The following is a 17075-nucleotide window of genomic DNA, read 5'->3' as shown; positions in this document are numbered from 1 at the left end:
ATCTGTTGTATAAAGCGTATATAAAACAAGACCTAAAACACTACCTTGTGACACACCAGCTTTGATGACGCCAAAATTAGATTCTTTATCATTGATGTGTACATAAAATGTTCTTCCATTCAGATATGAATTTAATAATAAATAAAAAGGAGCAGGTAATAACATTTTTAGTTTATACAACAAGCCTTGATGCCAAACCCTATCAAACGCCTGTTTGACATCCAGAAAGGCAGCAGAACAGTTATTTTAGCACATTTCCATTGCACTGGAAAATGGGACAGTCTCATAATAGAATTATAAATTGTTGCTAGGAACACCAAACCCTTCCTTGGAAGCAATCTTATGACTTTGTGATCAACTAAGTCTGACCCTGGTGTTTTTTCTTTTGATTTTTAATTTCCTTACAAACTTCACTAAACATAAAATGTTTAATAGGGCGACTCATTTGGCATGGAACATCCAAAAAATCGGAAATTAATTTATTTTGTTTGGGACTACATAATTCAAAAGGTGTAAAGGAATTCTGCAAGTGGTCTTTAAACGCCTCAGCTTTATCCTTGTTTGATCTACACCAATTTCCATTTGAATGTTTTACAGGCTCATTTCTCTTTTGAGGTCTCTTAAGATATTTTGTTGCAATCCATAAACTGTGCTCGTTACTTTCATCTGGACTTAAATTAAGAAGCTTCCAATTGATTGGTTTTTGCAGTCACTTAGAAGGGTTTCAAGCCGATTTGAAGCTCTGTTTAAATTTGTTTTGTCCATTGGGTGTCTCGAATTTTGCCAAATTCTGCGCAATCGTCTCTTTTCTCTTATCATTGATCGTATTTCAGCCGTAACATAAAAGTTTGTGGAATTTAAATCAATTTTATCGGGAGTGTATAGATTTGTAGCATTGTGTATGACTTGTGTTAAATGTTCTACAGCATTTTCCAATTCCTTTCCGGATTTAATCGGGATATTTAAAATTAGGTGTTGTTCAATGTGATGTTGTACCATAGGTTTATGAACATTTCTTGTACTAAAGTTAAGAATAATTGGACTGTGTCTGAGTCTAAGTCATAACATGCGTTTATACTTAGCATTGACTGGCATATTCCTGAGTAGATGACAAAATCTATTAGATCTGGAATTTTATTTGGGTCTGCAGGCCAATATGTAGGACTACCAGTTGACAAAACTTCGTAAAGATTAAAAGCGATGCATTTAGACATTTCTCTTCCTTTGGGGGTTGATAGCCGAGATCCGCACCAAGTATGTTTGGCATTGAAATCGCCACCAACGATGAATTTGCTTCCAAGATTTTTGAAAAAATTTTCATATTGTATACATTTTAAATTAAATCGAGGATGAAGGTAAAGGGAGTTAATAGATACTTTTGAATTGTCGCATATTATATTAACACCAGCTGCCAGCATAAAAGATTCTAAGATTGGCTCCGCTTCTTCGTATATAATTTTAGATTTAATAATTATAGCTGCACCTCCATAGGCTCGGTTATCTGGATGACTCGCTGTTATAATGTCATAATCTTTTATTCTGAAGTATTATTTGCTTGTAAAATGAGTTTCAGAAATAAGTAGAATATCTATGAAATTTTTATGAAGAAATAATTCTATTTAATTTCTATGATTTGAAATTCCATTGGCATTCAACTCAGCAATGATCAAATCGACTTGCATAATTTTGGCATTAGCAATGTCATCATATTCATTAAAGAATTTGACATTTCTATTTGTTTTGTTAGCAAAGATTCTATCTTGCTTAACAAATTTATTTCTCCCGTGCTTTGACCTTTTACGGCTTGGGCATACGACCTAAAGTTATCTGGGCATGGTGTTATCATCATAAGCAGTTTCGTTACGTCTAGAATACACGGGAGCAGACTTCTTTTGAACCAGTTTTTGGTAAATTGGGCATCCTTTGTAACTAGCTGTATGGGTGTTCAAGCAGTGCAAACATTTAGGTGCGGTATTTTCTGGTTTATTACATTCTAATGTGGGATGACCTAAACCACATTTAACGCACCTAAAAGGTTTACGGCAGTATGATTTTGTGTGTCCAAATTCTTGACATCTAAAACATTGCACTAAGTCGTTATTGAATATACCAGTAATATTACAAATCTTTTAATTGTTACTTTTGGGGTCCAAATCAACGAAGAACATGGGTAAAGGCTCTTTGGTTTTTCTGCTAATAATGTTACGTACGCTCCTTACATCGTGACCCTTGCTCATTAAAAAGGCTTTTATATCCGATACATAGGTGGTGTAGTGTAAATTTTTAATTACTACCCCGTAAGCTCTTTCCGTTTTCAGTTGATAAGTATGATGGCATATTTTGTTACTACCAAAGTGCTTAATTACTTTTCTGTACGAATCAACATTTTTTTTATCATTAGACGAACTTCACCTTTTAGAAGAGATTTAAAATTAAAATCTTCAACTGAAATAATTTTATTTATGGTATGCAACATATACGGAATAAAAATTGGTGGCGGTTTTGGTACAGCTTGATTTGGTTCTGGTTTATTCGGTTCAGCTTGATCGATGTTGTTTTCATTTTACATAGTTGATAATACACTAAATCTGTTGGATGTGGACGGCTGGTTGTCATCAACCACTTGCTTCCTTTTTGGCGATTTACCTAATGGTGGGAACACAGGTATTTTTCTTTTAGTTGACACTTCCTGCCACTTTTCTTCTTGATCATCAATGCAATCAGTTGCATTACTTTTTGTTGTAACACTCATTGCGGCTATTTTTTTAATTATTGTTATTTTTTGTGTTGTGGTTAATTCAGGTTTTGCAAGCAATGCAATTAATGCACGCATGCAAAAAATTGGAACACTGCAAGACAGTGCACTGTCTTTTTGTTTGTTAAAATTATAGAACAAAAAAAAAAAAAAAAATAAATAAACCGTTGCAATTTTTTATGAAATTGTTGTTAACGAAATATTGCCATTTTAAGCAGTAACACGTCTGGCTAGCAGCAAAGTTAAACAACGACTGACCTTCAAAGCTTCAAATTAATTTTGACAATAGACTTTCAAAAAAGACTCGGGGCTCTAACTACCACTGTAATACCGCAGATGAAAATATGCAAGAATGTCTAGCTATTTTAATCAAAAATCGTCAATCAAGTCTTTAAGTTGTCGATTGAAATTTGATTTCCCACCGTAAAAGATTATTACATAAAAATAAAATAACTATTTGGATCACGCATTAATATATTGGATAGAGAATAATTAAGAACGTAGAAAATAGAAATGTCCTGCCATTAAACTTATATTCACGTTTTACAAAATTTCTAATATTAACTTTACTAAATTTTATGTTTCTGAACATCAGAGGCCTCCTCAAGGATATTCAAGTACAAAAAACCAAACTTTACCTAGAAAAATCCTTCAAAAACAGCAAACTTTTAGTGGCAGAAATAATGGAACTAATTAAAATATATTTATACCCTCAGCCTTTAGGATAGGATATATACACTTTGATACGACCAAAAATGTGCCTCATAGAAATAACGGTTTTAGACCCCAAGTATGTTTGGACGAAATTTGTTTAAGACAATTTGGAGTCGATTTTGCCATGTCCGTCCGTCTGTCTGGCTGGTGCGCACGATAACTCTCGATCGGATCAACCGATTGGAACCAAAATTTGGGTATCGTAATATTTTGTCCAAACTTAGTTTAAGTTCGAAGATGGGTCATATCGGTCCACTCCTTCAGGTACCTCCCCCACACAAGTTTAAAATGTTCCTGTAAAATGGTGTGAAGCAATCGTTTTGGTCCACACATCGTATTATTCCTCGCAGATATAGATCGGGTTCGAATATGGACTATATCGGTCCACTCCTTCGAGTACCTACCACGCAGAATGAAGTGAAGTTTAAGAGCTCCTCTCGCATCGTTTTGATTCTTTTTCCAGTAGGTTGTTCTAGCGGCCTCATTTACAACGGTATAATTTTTTCCGGAGTAAGTCAATACTGCCTGAGGTAACGGCCCAAAAGCTACAAAACTCTGCCGACACATACTAAAATGACTATTGTGCAAGATAATTCTAATGCCGGGCATACACTATGGGCATGCAGGAGAGCAACCGATGAACCCTTGTGTAAGTGTGTGATTGAATAGTGTGTGGCATTCCTTCAATCCATATTGCAAAAATGATGAATTTTCCTCCAGAACTCGATTTTGGGTTGAAGTTTTCCAAGTTTTTAATTTCCTCACAAATAATATTTGTTGTTTCAAAAATTATTTGTTGGTTACTTGGAAAATAAACAAAATTCATCGGATTGAAAGGGGTTCATTTACAAAATCAAAACTATTTTGATTTCAATCCTGCCAATATCCTAATACTATTACAAATGCTGTCCTGCATGCCCATAGTGTATGCCCGGCATAAAACTTTTTCAAAAATTTCTTCCAAACTTACTGCCTGTTTATGTATGTCGATCGAAAGGTTTCTTGCCCTTCGAAACGAAAATCTATGCGACCGACAATCCATACGAAATAATACGTAAACGTACACTTTCCATGTAAATTTGGGTTTATGTATTTTGAAAGGACTGTTTTGTATAGAAAAGGAATGTCAAAATCACTCACTGGCTTTGTAGCTATCGAGTAGAAGGTAAACTCGCGAATAAGACTCAAAATCTTAAATCAAATTTATGCAACACATTCTTGAAACCACAGCTGACTGATACTTTCTTACTTGTTTTGCTTCATGTAGCTTATTCTTACATATTCTCCAACAAATTAATGCACTTACTATAAAAACGGATTTTACTCGTTTTTGAGGGGTGTTCGAATATGAGTTTTGTATATTGTATGCCAGTTCAACCAAAAGTAGTGCCAATTTACATTAGGCCATTTTACTTGCGGCAATTGTCAGTTTGTAGGTGAGGGAGGGTGTTGAGAGGCAAAGGATTAGCATATGCCTCGCCTCTCTCTCCATAAACCTGGAAATTGCCGCAAGGAAAAATCCTAACGTAATGTAAGCGTTCCTTAACCCCAAAAAGTGGTAAACTTGGAAGCAATTTTTAAGATAGAGGGAGAGAAGAGAGAGAGAGTGATACCACTACCTGGTAATTGTGCCATGGCACTATTGGTAATTTGCCCAGTTTTTGAGGCACAAGTCGATTTTGCAACTTTTAATAATATTAATTTTTTAGTTGGCATTGAAAAAAGAACATATCAGAATTTATCAATATGAATGATATTTTTCAAAATAGCGCCATTATCGCGGTTTAAATTGCAGTCAAAGTGAACATTTCGAAGAAAAACTAAAAAATATATATTATATGGCATATTTCAATGTGTTTAAAGCCGCGGAAAAATAAAACAAATATAAATATATGTAAAATAGAATTGATTGGCAATTGCGAGAGGAAATTATTTAATATATAATATAGCTTAAATATTTTGGTTAGCGACCAAAAAAACACAAAAAGTCAGAAGTAAATATTTTATTTTTCTTAAACTCAATTCATATAGACTTATACAAAATTGACCGTGATTTTGCCACCTAGAACACATTACTGAAAGTCTTCTGCATTGGTATTACTAGGTTTCAAACCCCGATTTTGCCCGTTTTTTGATATTTATCAGACTTTTATAGGTTACTTCTTAATTGAAAATCTTAAAATTATGGAAGTTTGGCAAGAGGAAATAAGAAATAAATATAAAAATATTGGTGTTTACAATTTCATTGCAAGTAAAATAAGTAATGGCGACAAACTGTTCGTTATATTAAGCTTTATTTTACATCTCTTTAATTAATCATTGATACGGTTTAAAGGAGTACTAAACTCGCCTTTTTTAAAGTACATTAAAAAATATACAAAATTGTTATAACAAATTCGCTTGAAAATCTAATCGCGGAGACAAAATGTTTGTTCGTTACTACCGTGATCGTTTTCAACAGTTTGTTGTGTATAAGAAAACTAATGAAAATGGCATTGGAAGAAATAACTTTGTTCGTTATATACGTAGTTGCTTATAACCGTTGTTCGTTATATCCCAATTTATCTGTAGAAATCTTTGTTTTATCTCATTTTTACACATAAATAATTTAAAAAGTTAAAATACCCTTTAATTCCCTTTTATTCATTTTTGCCTCAAAAACAGGGTAAATTACCTATAGTGCATGGGTAGAACTGATTTTTCGACATTTGTTTGTCGATTATTTGACAATGATGAAAAAATGAACAAAAACAGAAGAAAAAAGCGAGCGCTGACAGAAAAAAAATTAAAAACTGTGAAATAGAAGAAGAAAAGTGAATTTTTATGTTTCTTTTTGACATTGCTACCAGATCTACCATTTTTTCGTTCCTTTACTTCTCATTTACCATTTTTACCATTAAAAAAAGTAAAGGAACAAAGCTGATGTCTTCTTTTGCTGTCAAAATACATTTTTGTTTTAACGCGTATACCTTATATTCTACGCGACGTACTATAATAATTCACCATCCTACCACAAATACCCAAATACGTTATGAGTGAATTCCCGATTAAAACACAAAACCACGATTAAAGCATATTAAACCTTTTTTCATTCGTAGAAACAAATAATTTTCCTTTACAATAAATTGATTTCCCTGATTAGTTTGGCTTTTGTTTTCAAAATAGAGGACACACACATGTATATATACAAAACATCCCAATAGAAACCCAAACCAATAGAAAATGGAATCGTTGATGACATTTTCGTCGACGAATCATTGACGAAATGCTATATGTTGTCATGTACGACAAGGTGCATGACCATGTCTTGTGCCAGACTATGAAAATGTTTTGAGCTTATGGGTAAGAAGGGAGAAAGGGGGCTCCTTCACCTCCGCTCTCTCCTAATAGCTAAGATATTTTCATGTGTTATTTTCAGTGTCTGGCACAAGAGCATTTCTTGCAATGTGTCGCGGCAAAAAAAAACCTAAAAATGTTAAAAAAACCGTGCTATGAAATGATTGTTCACATATTGATTCGAAATGTTCATTTTGTAATAAATGTAAGATAATAAAATCAGAAAATTTCTGAACTCGTGTCAATGATTAAACAGTGTGCTTCATCCAAAGAACGGTAAGTAAGAATAATTATATTAAGGAAACTTAAAAATAATTTAAGTTATTTTTTTAATACATATACATGTATAGGTTGAAGTTATGGAGAATGCTGAAAATTCCAGCGGCTTTAAAAGATGCGGCGGTGGTTTATGGTAAGATTAAAGATTTTATTATTGGTTATTGTATTCATTCATAATGTTTTCTTTTTACAGAATCCATAAATAAAGGAGGTCATCAACTCTATCTGTTGTGATGGGAAAATGAGGCGCAGATAAGTTAAAAAAAGGTGGATCACAGGATTTTTAAGAAATAATTATTAATGTTAGATAAAATTTGTAAAATTATGTATTTTATAGAGTAATAAAAATAAAATTTGACACACGACAACAAAATAAATTGTTTTTAGTAGGGTCGTCAATGACAAATTTTTGTCTTCCAAATCGTCATCGCGACAGCTTCGCTTACCTTGTCGCCCATGTTGCCAAGCATGAATACTGGGACACTTGTGTGAAAAAGTCGTCAACGATTCCAAAGGGCTGTCTGCAAGGAGTCGTGAACGAATTAGAAATGTCGTATACGATTCATCAATGTTGTCTTAAAGACACTTTCAATTCAATTTCAATGATTCAATTTTCTACTGGAAACATACCATTTTGTGTAATTTTATGAAATAACAAAAAATATTTATAAACCTATTCTACTTCTACACGGATAACCCTACAATATGCGTGCATATTAAATATTTTCCATAGGATATCGTTTAGATTATTTCCCTGTTATTAACTACATACATACATATATGGTCTGTTCCAGAACTGCAAGAATCTACTAAATTTTACTATTTTTTCCGATAACATAAAGGAAAAAATGTTATCGTAGTAAAAAATATTAGCTTCTTGCAGGTTTTGGAACAGAGCAATAAATTTAAAAAGTTTTTTTTTTTCTAAGGGGTCGATTATGGATAGCAATCCAACTCCAGTTTCGTTGTCGAGAGCAAATTTAATAATAGAAATTTCCATTTCCGCATTGAAATTCATACTTTGTTACAATTTAATAAATATTTGAAGGTTCAAAACACAACACTGATATTGAATGGATTTGACAAAAATTTCTGTCGTTTCAAATATTTTAATTGTATGATTTTCTCATCTGGCAACGCAACTACAGTTGAGTTAATATCCATAATCGAGCCCTAATATTATCTCAAGTAATTTTTAAATGTTGGGTTGTCTTTTTCCATTGAAAAAATTTGTGTTTTAAAATTTTTAAAACAAAAAAAAAAAACCCAGTTATTCGGGTAACTAGGGAATAAATAGCAATTTTGCTGGCTACTGGAAAACACAACTAGTTACCACCCAATCTACTCGCAATGCTAAGACTGGTGAATTTAAGATGGGGATGTCATAGGAAAGGGTCAATTGTCCCCTCACTCCATTACCAGTAACCAGTCAATTCGTTAGTCAGAAATGATAGCCAAAATTACTACTAAATTGAAGTCAGATAAATGGGTAAATGCATACATATCGCTCATTTACTCAAAGAGTGACACATCTCAAAAAATCAAGTTTCGAGAAAAACGCGTTATAAGTTGGCTATTGAAATTCGACTTCCCAACTTACAATGATTATTACACAAAAACTAAAATAACTACTTCGGCCATATTTTGCAAACAGCTAGCCAGATATCAGCGCAAAATTTCTGTGCAAGACCAAGCATGGTATAATGTGTTTTAGTGTTTCATAAAACACTTTTGTGTTGATTAATGCGAAACTCGTAGTAAATGAGCTGTAAGTCGTCGAGTTTTAGAGATATCAGTATACAAATTTGACACCAGATAAAGTAGAAGTCGTAGAAAAAATAGAATTTGCTAACTCTTTGAGTAAATGAGCGATATGTATATGCATTAGCCACACTTTATTTTATTACATGGAGTGCAAAAATTTTACAATGACAATATAATCTTGTATACATATGGATATAATAGGTACATCTTGATCCTTGATTCTGGAACTTGTGTGTGGCTACTTGATACAGCGACTTATGTTTATTTGGTCCTTGTAATGTTTTTTCTCGTGTGTTCTTTAGATCATTATTTTAGTATGCTGGGTTGTCTTTTGCCTTAGAAAAAAAATGTGTATTGAAAATTGTCATTTCAAAAATAAAAGCTCTCTTTTTTAATTGTGTGAGTGAGCAAATTGACACACACCGACAACAGAAGGGCGCCCTTTGAACAGCCCTAGTGTAAAGTAACTAGGATCAATGAGTAACTAGTTACATAACTATCCCAATGATTACACATGCAAGTAACTTGCAGACAGTTGTGTATACATATTATAGTCGAAACTTCAATTTTTTCGAACTGACACTTGCATGTGTAAACGTTCGGAAAAAATTGAAGTTACTTTCAAAGCACTTACATTGATTACTGACAAGGAAATTTTATCGGCAGTGAGGTTGTTGGTGTGGCAGTGAATATGTATGAGTGTATTGGTATTTTTCGAACTGTCATTTGCATGTGTAAACGGGGGGTATGTCAAAGTAGACAATTGCTATTTCCCAGTTGTTCGGGTAACTAGGGAATAACTAGTAATTTTGCTGGCTACTGGTAAACACAACTAGTTACCACCCAATCTACTCCCAATGCTATAGGCTTGTGAATTTAACATGGGGATGTCATAGGAAGTGGTCTATTGTCCCCTCACTGCATTACCAGTAACCATCCAATTCGATAGTTGTGTGAAAGGCTATTGTCTCTTCATTGCATTACCAGTAACCAGTCAATTCAATAGTCTTGGGAAACACAATTCTCCCTTCGTTGCATTACCAGTAACCAGTCAATTCGGTAGTCAGAAATGATAGTCAAAATTGCTAGTAAGTTGAAGTCAGATAAATGGATAAATGCATACGCATATGCTTTAGCCATACTTTATTACATGGTGTGCAAAAACTGTACAAAGGACAATATAATCTTGTATACATATGGATATGATAGGTTCATCTTGATCCTTGATACCTAAAATTGTATGTGACTGCTTGATACAGCAATTTATGTTAATTTGGTACTTGCCGAATTATGGTTATTTGGTCCGTGTGTCCTTCAGATCATTCAAAAGTCCCTGAAACAAGATGTATACATGTTTAATGAAATTACACTATAATTAATTGTGTCATAAAATGTATTAATACTTACCACAGATATATTATAAAAATTCTTCTTAAATTGTTCATCCTTTCTATCATGGGCGTAGCCAGGAATAGCTAGGGGGGGCAGCTGCCCCCCCTAGATCCTACAAAACAGTTAATTTGTATGTAAAAAATTTGAATATTTCGAAAAAACAAGCATGGGAATGGGCTCCCCTTGAACACCCCTCTTCTACAATTTTTTTATTTGTTTATTTGAATTGTGCCAATAATATTTCGTGGTTTTATTCTTTTCTAGAAAAACATTAGGTTTGTTCGTTTACTCAACAATTTGTACAAATTTGTACAAGTCCAGTAACTTCTTGTAATCGACTAAGGTTTTTTGCATTGTTGTTCGTTTACTGTAGAGTAACAATTCGTACAAATTTTGAGTAAACGAACACACATATTGAAAAGAAGGCTAAACGGCTCTGCACATACGGTCCGTTGAGTGACGCGTGACAACAACCACGCGAAAACTTCAATAACAAACTTGGCATCACTTACACATTTTTCATGTAGTTGTGTTTTTAACGCGTGACGCGAGTCACAACGGACATTATGTATATATTTGGCCCCTAAAATCGGAATTTGCTTTCTGGGTAACCTTACTAAGTGAACCGTGGTACATTTTTACAATTCGTTTATTCGAATTTTGCCAATAGTATGCCTGTCCGTGTACTCGATAATTTACAAAATTTTACTGAATGTTCTTCTTTTACTCAAATTTTGGAAACTGTATAACTGAAATGATGCTACACAATACGTAAGAAATTTGTTCAGTAAAATTTAGTAAGTAAAAGGACAAACATAATATTTTTTTGCCTTATTAAGGCCAAGGTCATTTGTTTTAGAGTGATATTTGAATTAATTCTCTTTCGAGGTGACCTGTTATTACCTAATATTAATATTTGTTGTTCTGTGCATTCCTCGCTACAAAAATGTTTGACATCAAGAGAAGAGTAAGCCCTGAATTCGCTTCCTGAGTAACCTTACTAAATGAACCTTACTGACAATATAATTGCATTATGATCGTCACATTGCAAGCAAATTAGACCCATTTCGATTTTTTATACCCTCCACCATATGGAGGGTATAATTAAATTTGTCATTCCGTTTGTAACACATCGAAATATTCGTCGGAGACCCTATAAAGTATATATATTATTGATCAGCATAAAATTCTATGTCGATTTGACCATGTCCGTCTGTCCGTCCGTCCGTCTGTCTGTCTGTTGAAATCAAGATACAGCTCGCAATTTTAAAGATAGAGAGTCAAAATTTGGTACAGAAGTTTTTATTACTTGCAGGATGGTTGGTATTGAAAATGGGATATATCGGTCCACGTTTTGATATAGCCCCCATAGAACGGTACCTCCCGATTTTCGGTATTTTTAAGGTTTTAGCTTCATTATCCCACCAAAGTGGCTGAAATTTGGTACGTAGTCTTCTTTAGGGACATAAAACGTTTCCCCCGAATTTTATCGGTATCGGTATCATATAGCCGCCATAGAACGGTACCTCCCGATTTTCGGTATTTTGAAGGTTTTAGCTTCATTATCCTACCAAAATGACTGAAATTCGGTACGTAGTCTTCTTTAGGGGTATAAAACTTTCCCCCAGAATTTTGTCGGTATCGGTCCACACCTTCATATAGCCCCCATAGAACCGTACCTCCCGATTTTCGGTATTTTTAAGGTTTTAGCTTCATTATCACACCGAAATGGCTGGAATTTGGTACTTAGTCTACGTTGGTGGTATAAAACTTTTCCCCAGAACTTTGTCGGTATCGGTCCATGCCTTCATATAGCCGCCATAGAACGGTACCTCCCGATTTTCGGTATTTTGAAGGTTTTAGCTTCATTATCCTACCAAAATGACTGAAATTCGGTACGTAGTCTTCTTTAGGGGTATAAAACTTTCCCCCAGAATTTTGTCGGTATCGGTCCACACCTTCATATAGCCCCCATAGAACCGTACCTCCCGATTTTCGGTATTTTTAAGGTTTTAGCTTCATTATCACACCGAAATGGCTGGAAGTTGGTACTTAGTCTACGTTGGTGGTATAAAACTTTTCCCCAGAACTTTGTCGGTATCGGTCCATGCCTTCATATAGCCCCCATAGAACCGTACCTCCCGATTTTCGGTATTTTTAAGGTTTTAGCTTCATTATCCTACCAAAATAGCTGAGTATAAAACTTTCCCCCCGAATTTTGTCGGTATTGGTCCACATCTTCATATAGCCCCCATGGAAAGGTACTTCCCGATTTTTCGTATTTTGAAGGTTGTGTCTTCAATATTCCACCAAAATGGCTGAAATTTAGTATTTAGTCTTCAAAACTGTTCGCCAGAAATATGTCTGTACAGCTCCACGCTTTCATATTGCCCCATTTCTGACTAAAATTCGTCGGTATAGGTCCACGTTTCGATATAGCCCCCATAGAACGGTACCTCCCGATTTTAGTAATACTAAAGATCAATATTCAACCGAAATGGCTGAAATTCGTTATTTCGTCTTCCAAGAGTTATAAAATACTCCAGAAGAGTATTATCAGTATAGGACGTGGACCTATATCCCCATAGAAGCGTACTTCTTGATTTTCGGTATTTTTTAAGTTTTAGCCACATTCTCTTACCGAAATTTGGTATTTAGTCTTCTTTGAGTCTAAAAACTTTCCGTCAGAAATTTGTCGGTATAGATCGAGGTTTTGAAATAGCCCCCATAGAACGGTGCCTCACATTGTTTTACCGAAATTGCTGAAATTTAGTATTGTCTTCTTCATACACGAAAGGAAACTAATTATTCCATTTTACTTCAATACAATTTGTGGTGGAGGGTATAACAAGTTCGGCCCGGCCGAACTTAATGCCGTTCTTACTTGTTATATTTGTAAAATGTTAGCATGGAAATAATAGTGGATTTTTTCTTTTACAGACGTAGGGGCCTTAACCACTGATGTTTTGTCATGATTAAATCGTGGTAAGATAAATTTACATACATATGTACATATATAAGAGAAAAAGGGTGTGTAGCCGCAGGGACGCTAAGTACTTACCCAGCCACATATGTGGCAAGGAAATGTAATTTAAATGCATTGTCAACTTCCATTCAACGCTTGTATATACTCGCTTAAGGAGAAAAAGGGATTTCCCACAACTCCTAGAGGTAAGAATACAATAGTTCAAATTCCATCAGCCTATGAAAAACGAAGGGTAGTAGTAAATGTGGCCGTGTATGGTGTTAGACTGCAATCGGGCGTCACGTCTAAGTATTTGTATTTTATGTGTACATCACAATGAAACTAAGCGTGAGTGCGTACCGCGCACACGCATCGGCTCACAAGAAAATATTGTCGAGCGGTTATCACTCACAACTCAACTACGGCAGCACGGGGGCAGCGGCCTCCTCGTCAACAGCCTCATCGGCAGGTTTATATGCGGTAAGTTTTGATTAGCAGATTAGTATTCAAGTTTCAATGTAATCGTGTAGCCGTTTAACAGTCAATTCCAATATTTTTTAGATTGAAACTAGCGAAGCTGCAATTTCCTTCCCTCAAACAATGAATCAAACCGAATGCAATAATAGTGACTCGGATGTGATCAGTCCCACAAGCAGTTCAGGGGATCATGTTCGTGTCGACAATAAACGTCGATCGAAGAGACGAGATGATGACCAGAACAGTAACGCCCATTCCTCTGATAGTAAAAGTCCGAGTCAAAGGTAAGTTTCAAAGTTTATACATAAATGTTCACCACACACACACAAACAAACACCATATTCATTCAAATAACATAAATACCTACATAAATATGTATGCAACGCGATCATACTGCAGCCAAAAGCTGTTTGAAGTTATGTAAATACAGCGATTTTATGTACTTATAACTTCGGAAGAAGTCGAATATTTCTCTTCTTATATAAATATATATACATATGTACACTCTTTTTACATATACCTAAATAATAACATATTTGTTGAATGTATGTAAACCTAAAAATCTTCCTATTAAGTACTTCCAATGGACTGATTTCATGGTGGAATGTTGGATGAGGTACACCTAACTTTTTCCCAACATTTCTATCTTCGCATATTCGCAATCGTCATGCTTAAAAAGTCATAACACATCGAACTTATCCCCTAAGTATAACGACTTGTATCAAAGAAGAGTTTATGAAATACGTTCACCGTAAAAAATTATTTGATTAATTTGATATGAAATAAATAAGCCGCACAGTGCCTCCGCATTTAATTTTAACATATTACAACTAATGTAGCAACAAATTACATCAAATATGAAGATATGCTTCTGAAGAAGCTTATTTCAAGTTACTTGACTTTAGAGACAGACCAATTTTTGTAATTTTCTGAAGAAAGATAAAGTCATTTCCCGAAAAATATTCTTGATATAGATAAAGTGCTGCTCTAAACGTTTGCAACTCAGTTGCCTATATCACATTTAAACTATTTTTGGGGACATTTTGTGCTTTGAAATATATTTATTTTTGTAATTTGATTCTTAATTGACCCTATTTTCAAGACTTGAAAATTATTATTCAGTTTTTAACACTTATGTTACAGAAATGTGTGAAATATCGCAGGATGAAGTGTTTTAGCCTGCTCGAATCATTTGTAATTCCGTGGTTCGAATATCTATTACTTAATTTTTGATGAGTTTTTTTTTGTATTGATTGGGATAAGATTGTTTTCAATCAGAAGAAGGGCACAAAAAGCTTTCATGAGGAATGCATTTTATCCCGCCTATGTGTAATTTTAACAGACAAGTATGCAGTCTAATTTTTAAAGAAAAACAAAAGTTATGGCCCAAAATTTGTATCAAAGATTTGCAAAAATGTTTATTTCTGAAAATTTTGGACCAAACGCAGTCCAAAAATAATCATAAGAAAATTACAATATTTAAAAATGAGATGTATACCGCGTAAAAAGTACTAAAATCACTATAAGATAGAAAGGAGGTGAATAGACAACTACATACTGCAGGGGATAATCAAATAATGATGCCAATTATTAAGCAGATCTCTCAGATTACAACAACAGATGTTAGATAAAGGCTTAGCATCGATAAATCTATACAAACCCTCCGATACATACCTATATAGGCTAATTTTAGGAAAACAGTAATTTCCAGGAAAAAATCAATTTTCCATATAAATTTTTCAGAAAAAGTTTGGAATTGTTTTTAGAGTTGTAAAATGTAGTACTTTTCGTCGACTTAAAACAATATTTGAGTTATATGACTTGAAAAAATGTATTTTATCAGCAGGTCGAATGATGATCAAATTTGTCCCCTTATACAAAAAGTTGACCAGTGATGGCACTGGAGGCAAGAGGTCGAGATATTTATTAGATTTAAAAACTAACCGGATATATAACATGTCGAAATCGCACTATGTACACACTACCGACACTAAACATATCGCTCATTTACTCAAAGAGTGGCACATTTCAAAAAATCCTGTTTAGAGAAAAATGCGTTTTAGGCTGGGGATTGAATTATTATATAAATTATATAAAATATTCTTACACAAAAAATAGAATAACTACTAGGACTATCTTTTGCAAACAGCTAGCCAGATATCGGTGCTAACTTTCTATGCAAGATCAAGACTGATTTGAAGTGTTTTAGTACTTCATAAGCTCAAAAAACTTTTTTGTTGAATTATGTCAAACCCGTAGTAAATGAGCTGTAATTCGCTAAGTTTTAGAGATATCATCATGAAAATTTGACACAGCATGAAGTAGAAGTCGTAACTCAGAAAATGAGTTATATCACTCTTTGAGTAAATGAGCGATATGTATATATAACCACGCAAAACTCGTAATTTGTTGCAAATATTTTTTGTGTTATTATCGGACCCGATCAGATTAAGTGATCTAAATTCATATAGGATGTTCCGGGACCCTAAAATTGACTCTACCCTATTAAATATCGAATAAAACCTTGGTATTTAACAATTTTCCTTAGAGACAGGATTCCAAAGGATATATTAATTTATTTAGTTAACTGGATGCCTTTATGATGTGTCCAGATAATAAATAAAAGGTTTAACTTACAATATATTTTCGAAACAAAAATAGTTACCTCAGATTTTGAATCAAATTTTCTCAGTTGCAAATGTTTTGAGCAGTACTGTACCTATTTGTTATTTGTTGTTATTGTTGTTTATTACTTAGGTCTTAAAAAATGCGAAATATTTGTGGTATGCTATCATATATTTTCTCTACTACTCTGTTTTAGTCCGATTCTAATCTTAGTCCAAATAGAAATTTCAAAGACCAAAAGATTCCGATATTTTTGGAGAATAAAGGTTGTTCATGTCCTGACTTTTTGAAAATTCTTTAATTTTAATGAAACTATTCCAGGAAAACATGACGTTTCTCATAATTTATTATTTTTTCTACATCATTTGTGTAACCAATAATGTAACAAAAAATTACAAGAAAAATCTGTTATATTATGAAAAAGCCCAAAAAGTAGAGGACACTTGTATCTCCGTTTTGGTGTATACAGAGATCCACAGTAAAATTCGATTTAGGATCCCAGCTTTTGGAAGTTGACACTAGAATGTTAACGTTTTATACGAAAATATGTCAAACATGTACAAATTGGTTATTTGGTTGGTAGGTTTGTAAGGTCAACTACCGATGTACATTTTTTATTACCTGTTTTCGATTTTTCTTGTAATTCTGGAAAAAAGTTTGTTAGTGTTTTAGTACTTTCCATAATTTGAAATAGGGCTGCATTGTCATATCTAAGGGCGCAATTGTATGATCCAATTACTTCGTTGGAAATGAGATTTAGTCGTTCAC

The 17075-nt window shown here is 33.8% G+C and overlaps 1 protein-coding gene across 14 annotated transcripts in view; it reads left to right on the top strand.

The window, feature by feature from the left end:
• The window catches only part of Cngl (Cyclic nucleotide-gated ion channel-like), a 139601-nt gene that overhangs the window by 48698 nt on the left and 73828 nt on the right, over window positions 1-17075 (top strand). For 9 of the 14 annotated variants that reach the window (XM_073978952.1, XM_073978948.1, XM_073978945.1 and 6 more), the window contains exons 2-3: window positions 13181-13685; window positions 13767-13966. In XM_073978952.1, the coding sequence (XP_073835053.1) occupies window positions 13542-13685; window positions 13767-13966 (344 nt within the window). In that variant the 5' untranslated portion in view covers window positions 13181-13541. Of the gene's footprint in view, window positions 1-13180; window positions 13686-13746; window positions 13967-17075 lie in introns of all 14 variants that reach the window. The other 5 variants (XM_073978956.1, XM_073978954.1, XM_073978950.1 and 2 more) reach the window with 1 other exon arrangement.

The sequence above is a fragment of the Musca autumnalis genome, unplaced genomic scaffold (assembly GCF_047663935.1).
Source record: "Musca autumnalis isolate F117 unplaced genomic scaffold, ASM4766393v1 scaffold_3, whole genome shotgun sequence".
In the NCBI taxonomy this organism is placed as follows: Eukaryota; Metazoa; Arthropoda; class Insecta; order Diptera; family Muscidae; genus Musca; species Musca autumnalis.
Note: the sequence above shows the minus strand (reverse complement) of the source record. Positions and strands in the feature narration are given on the sequence as shown.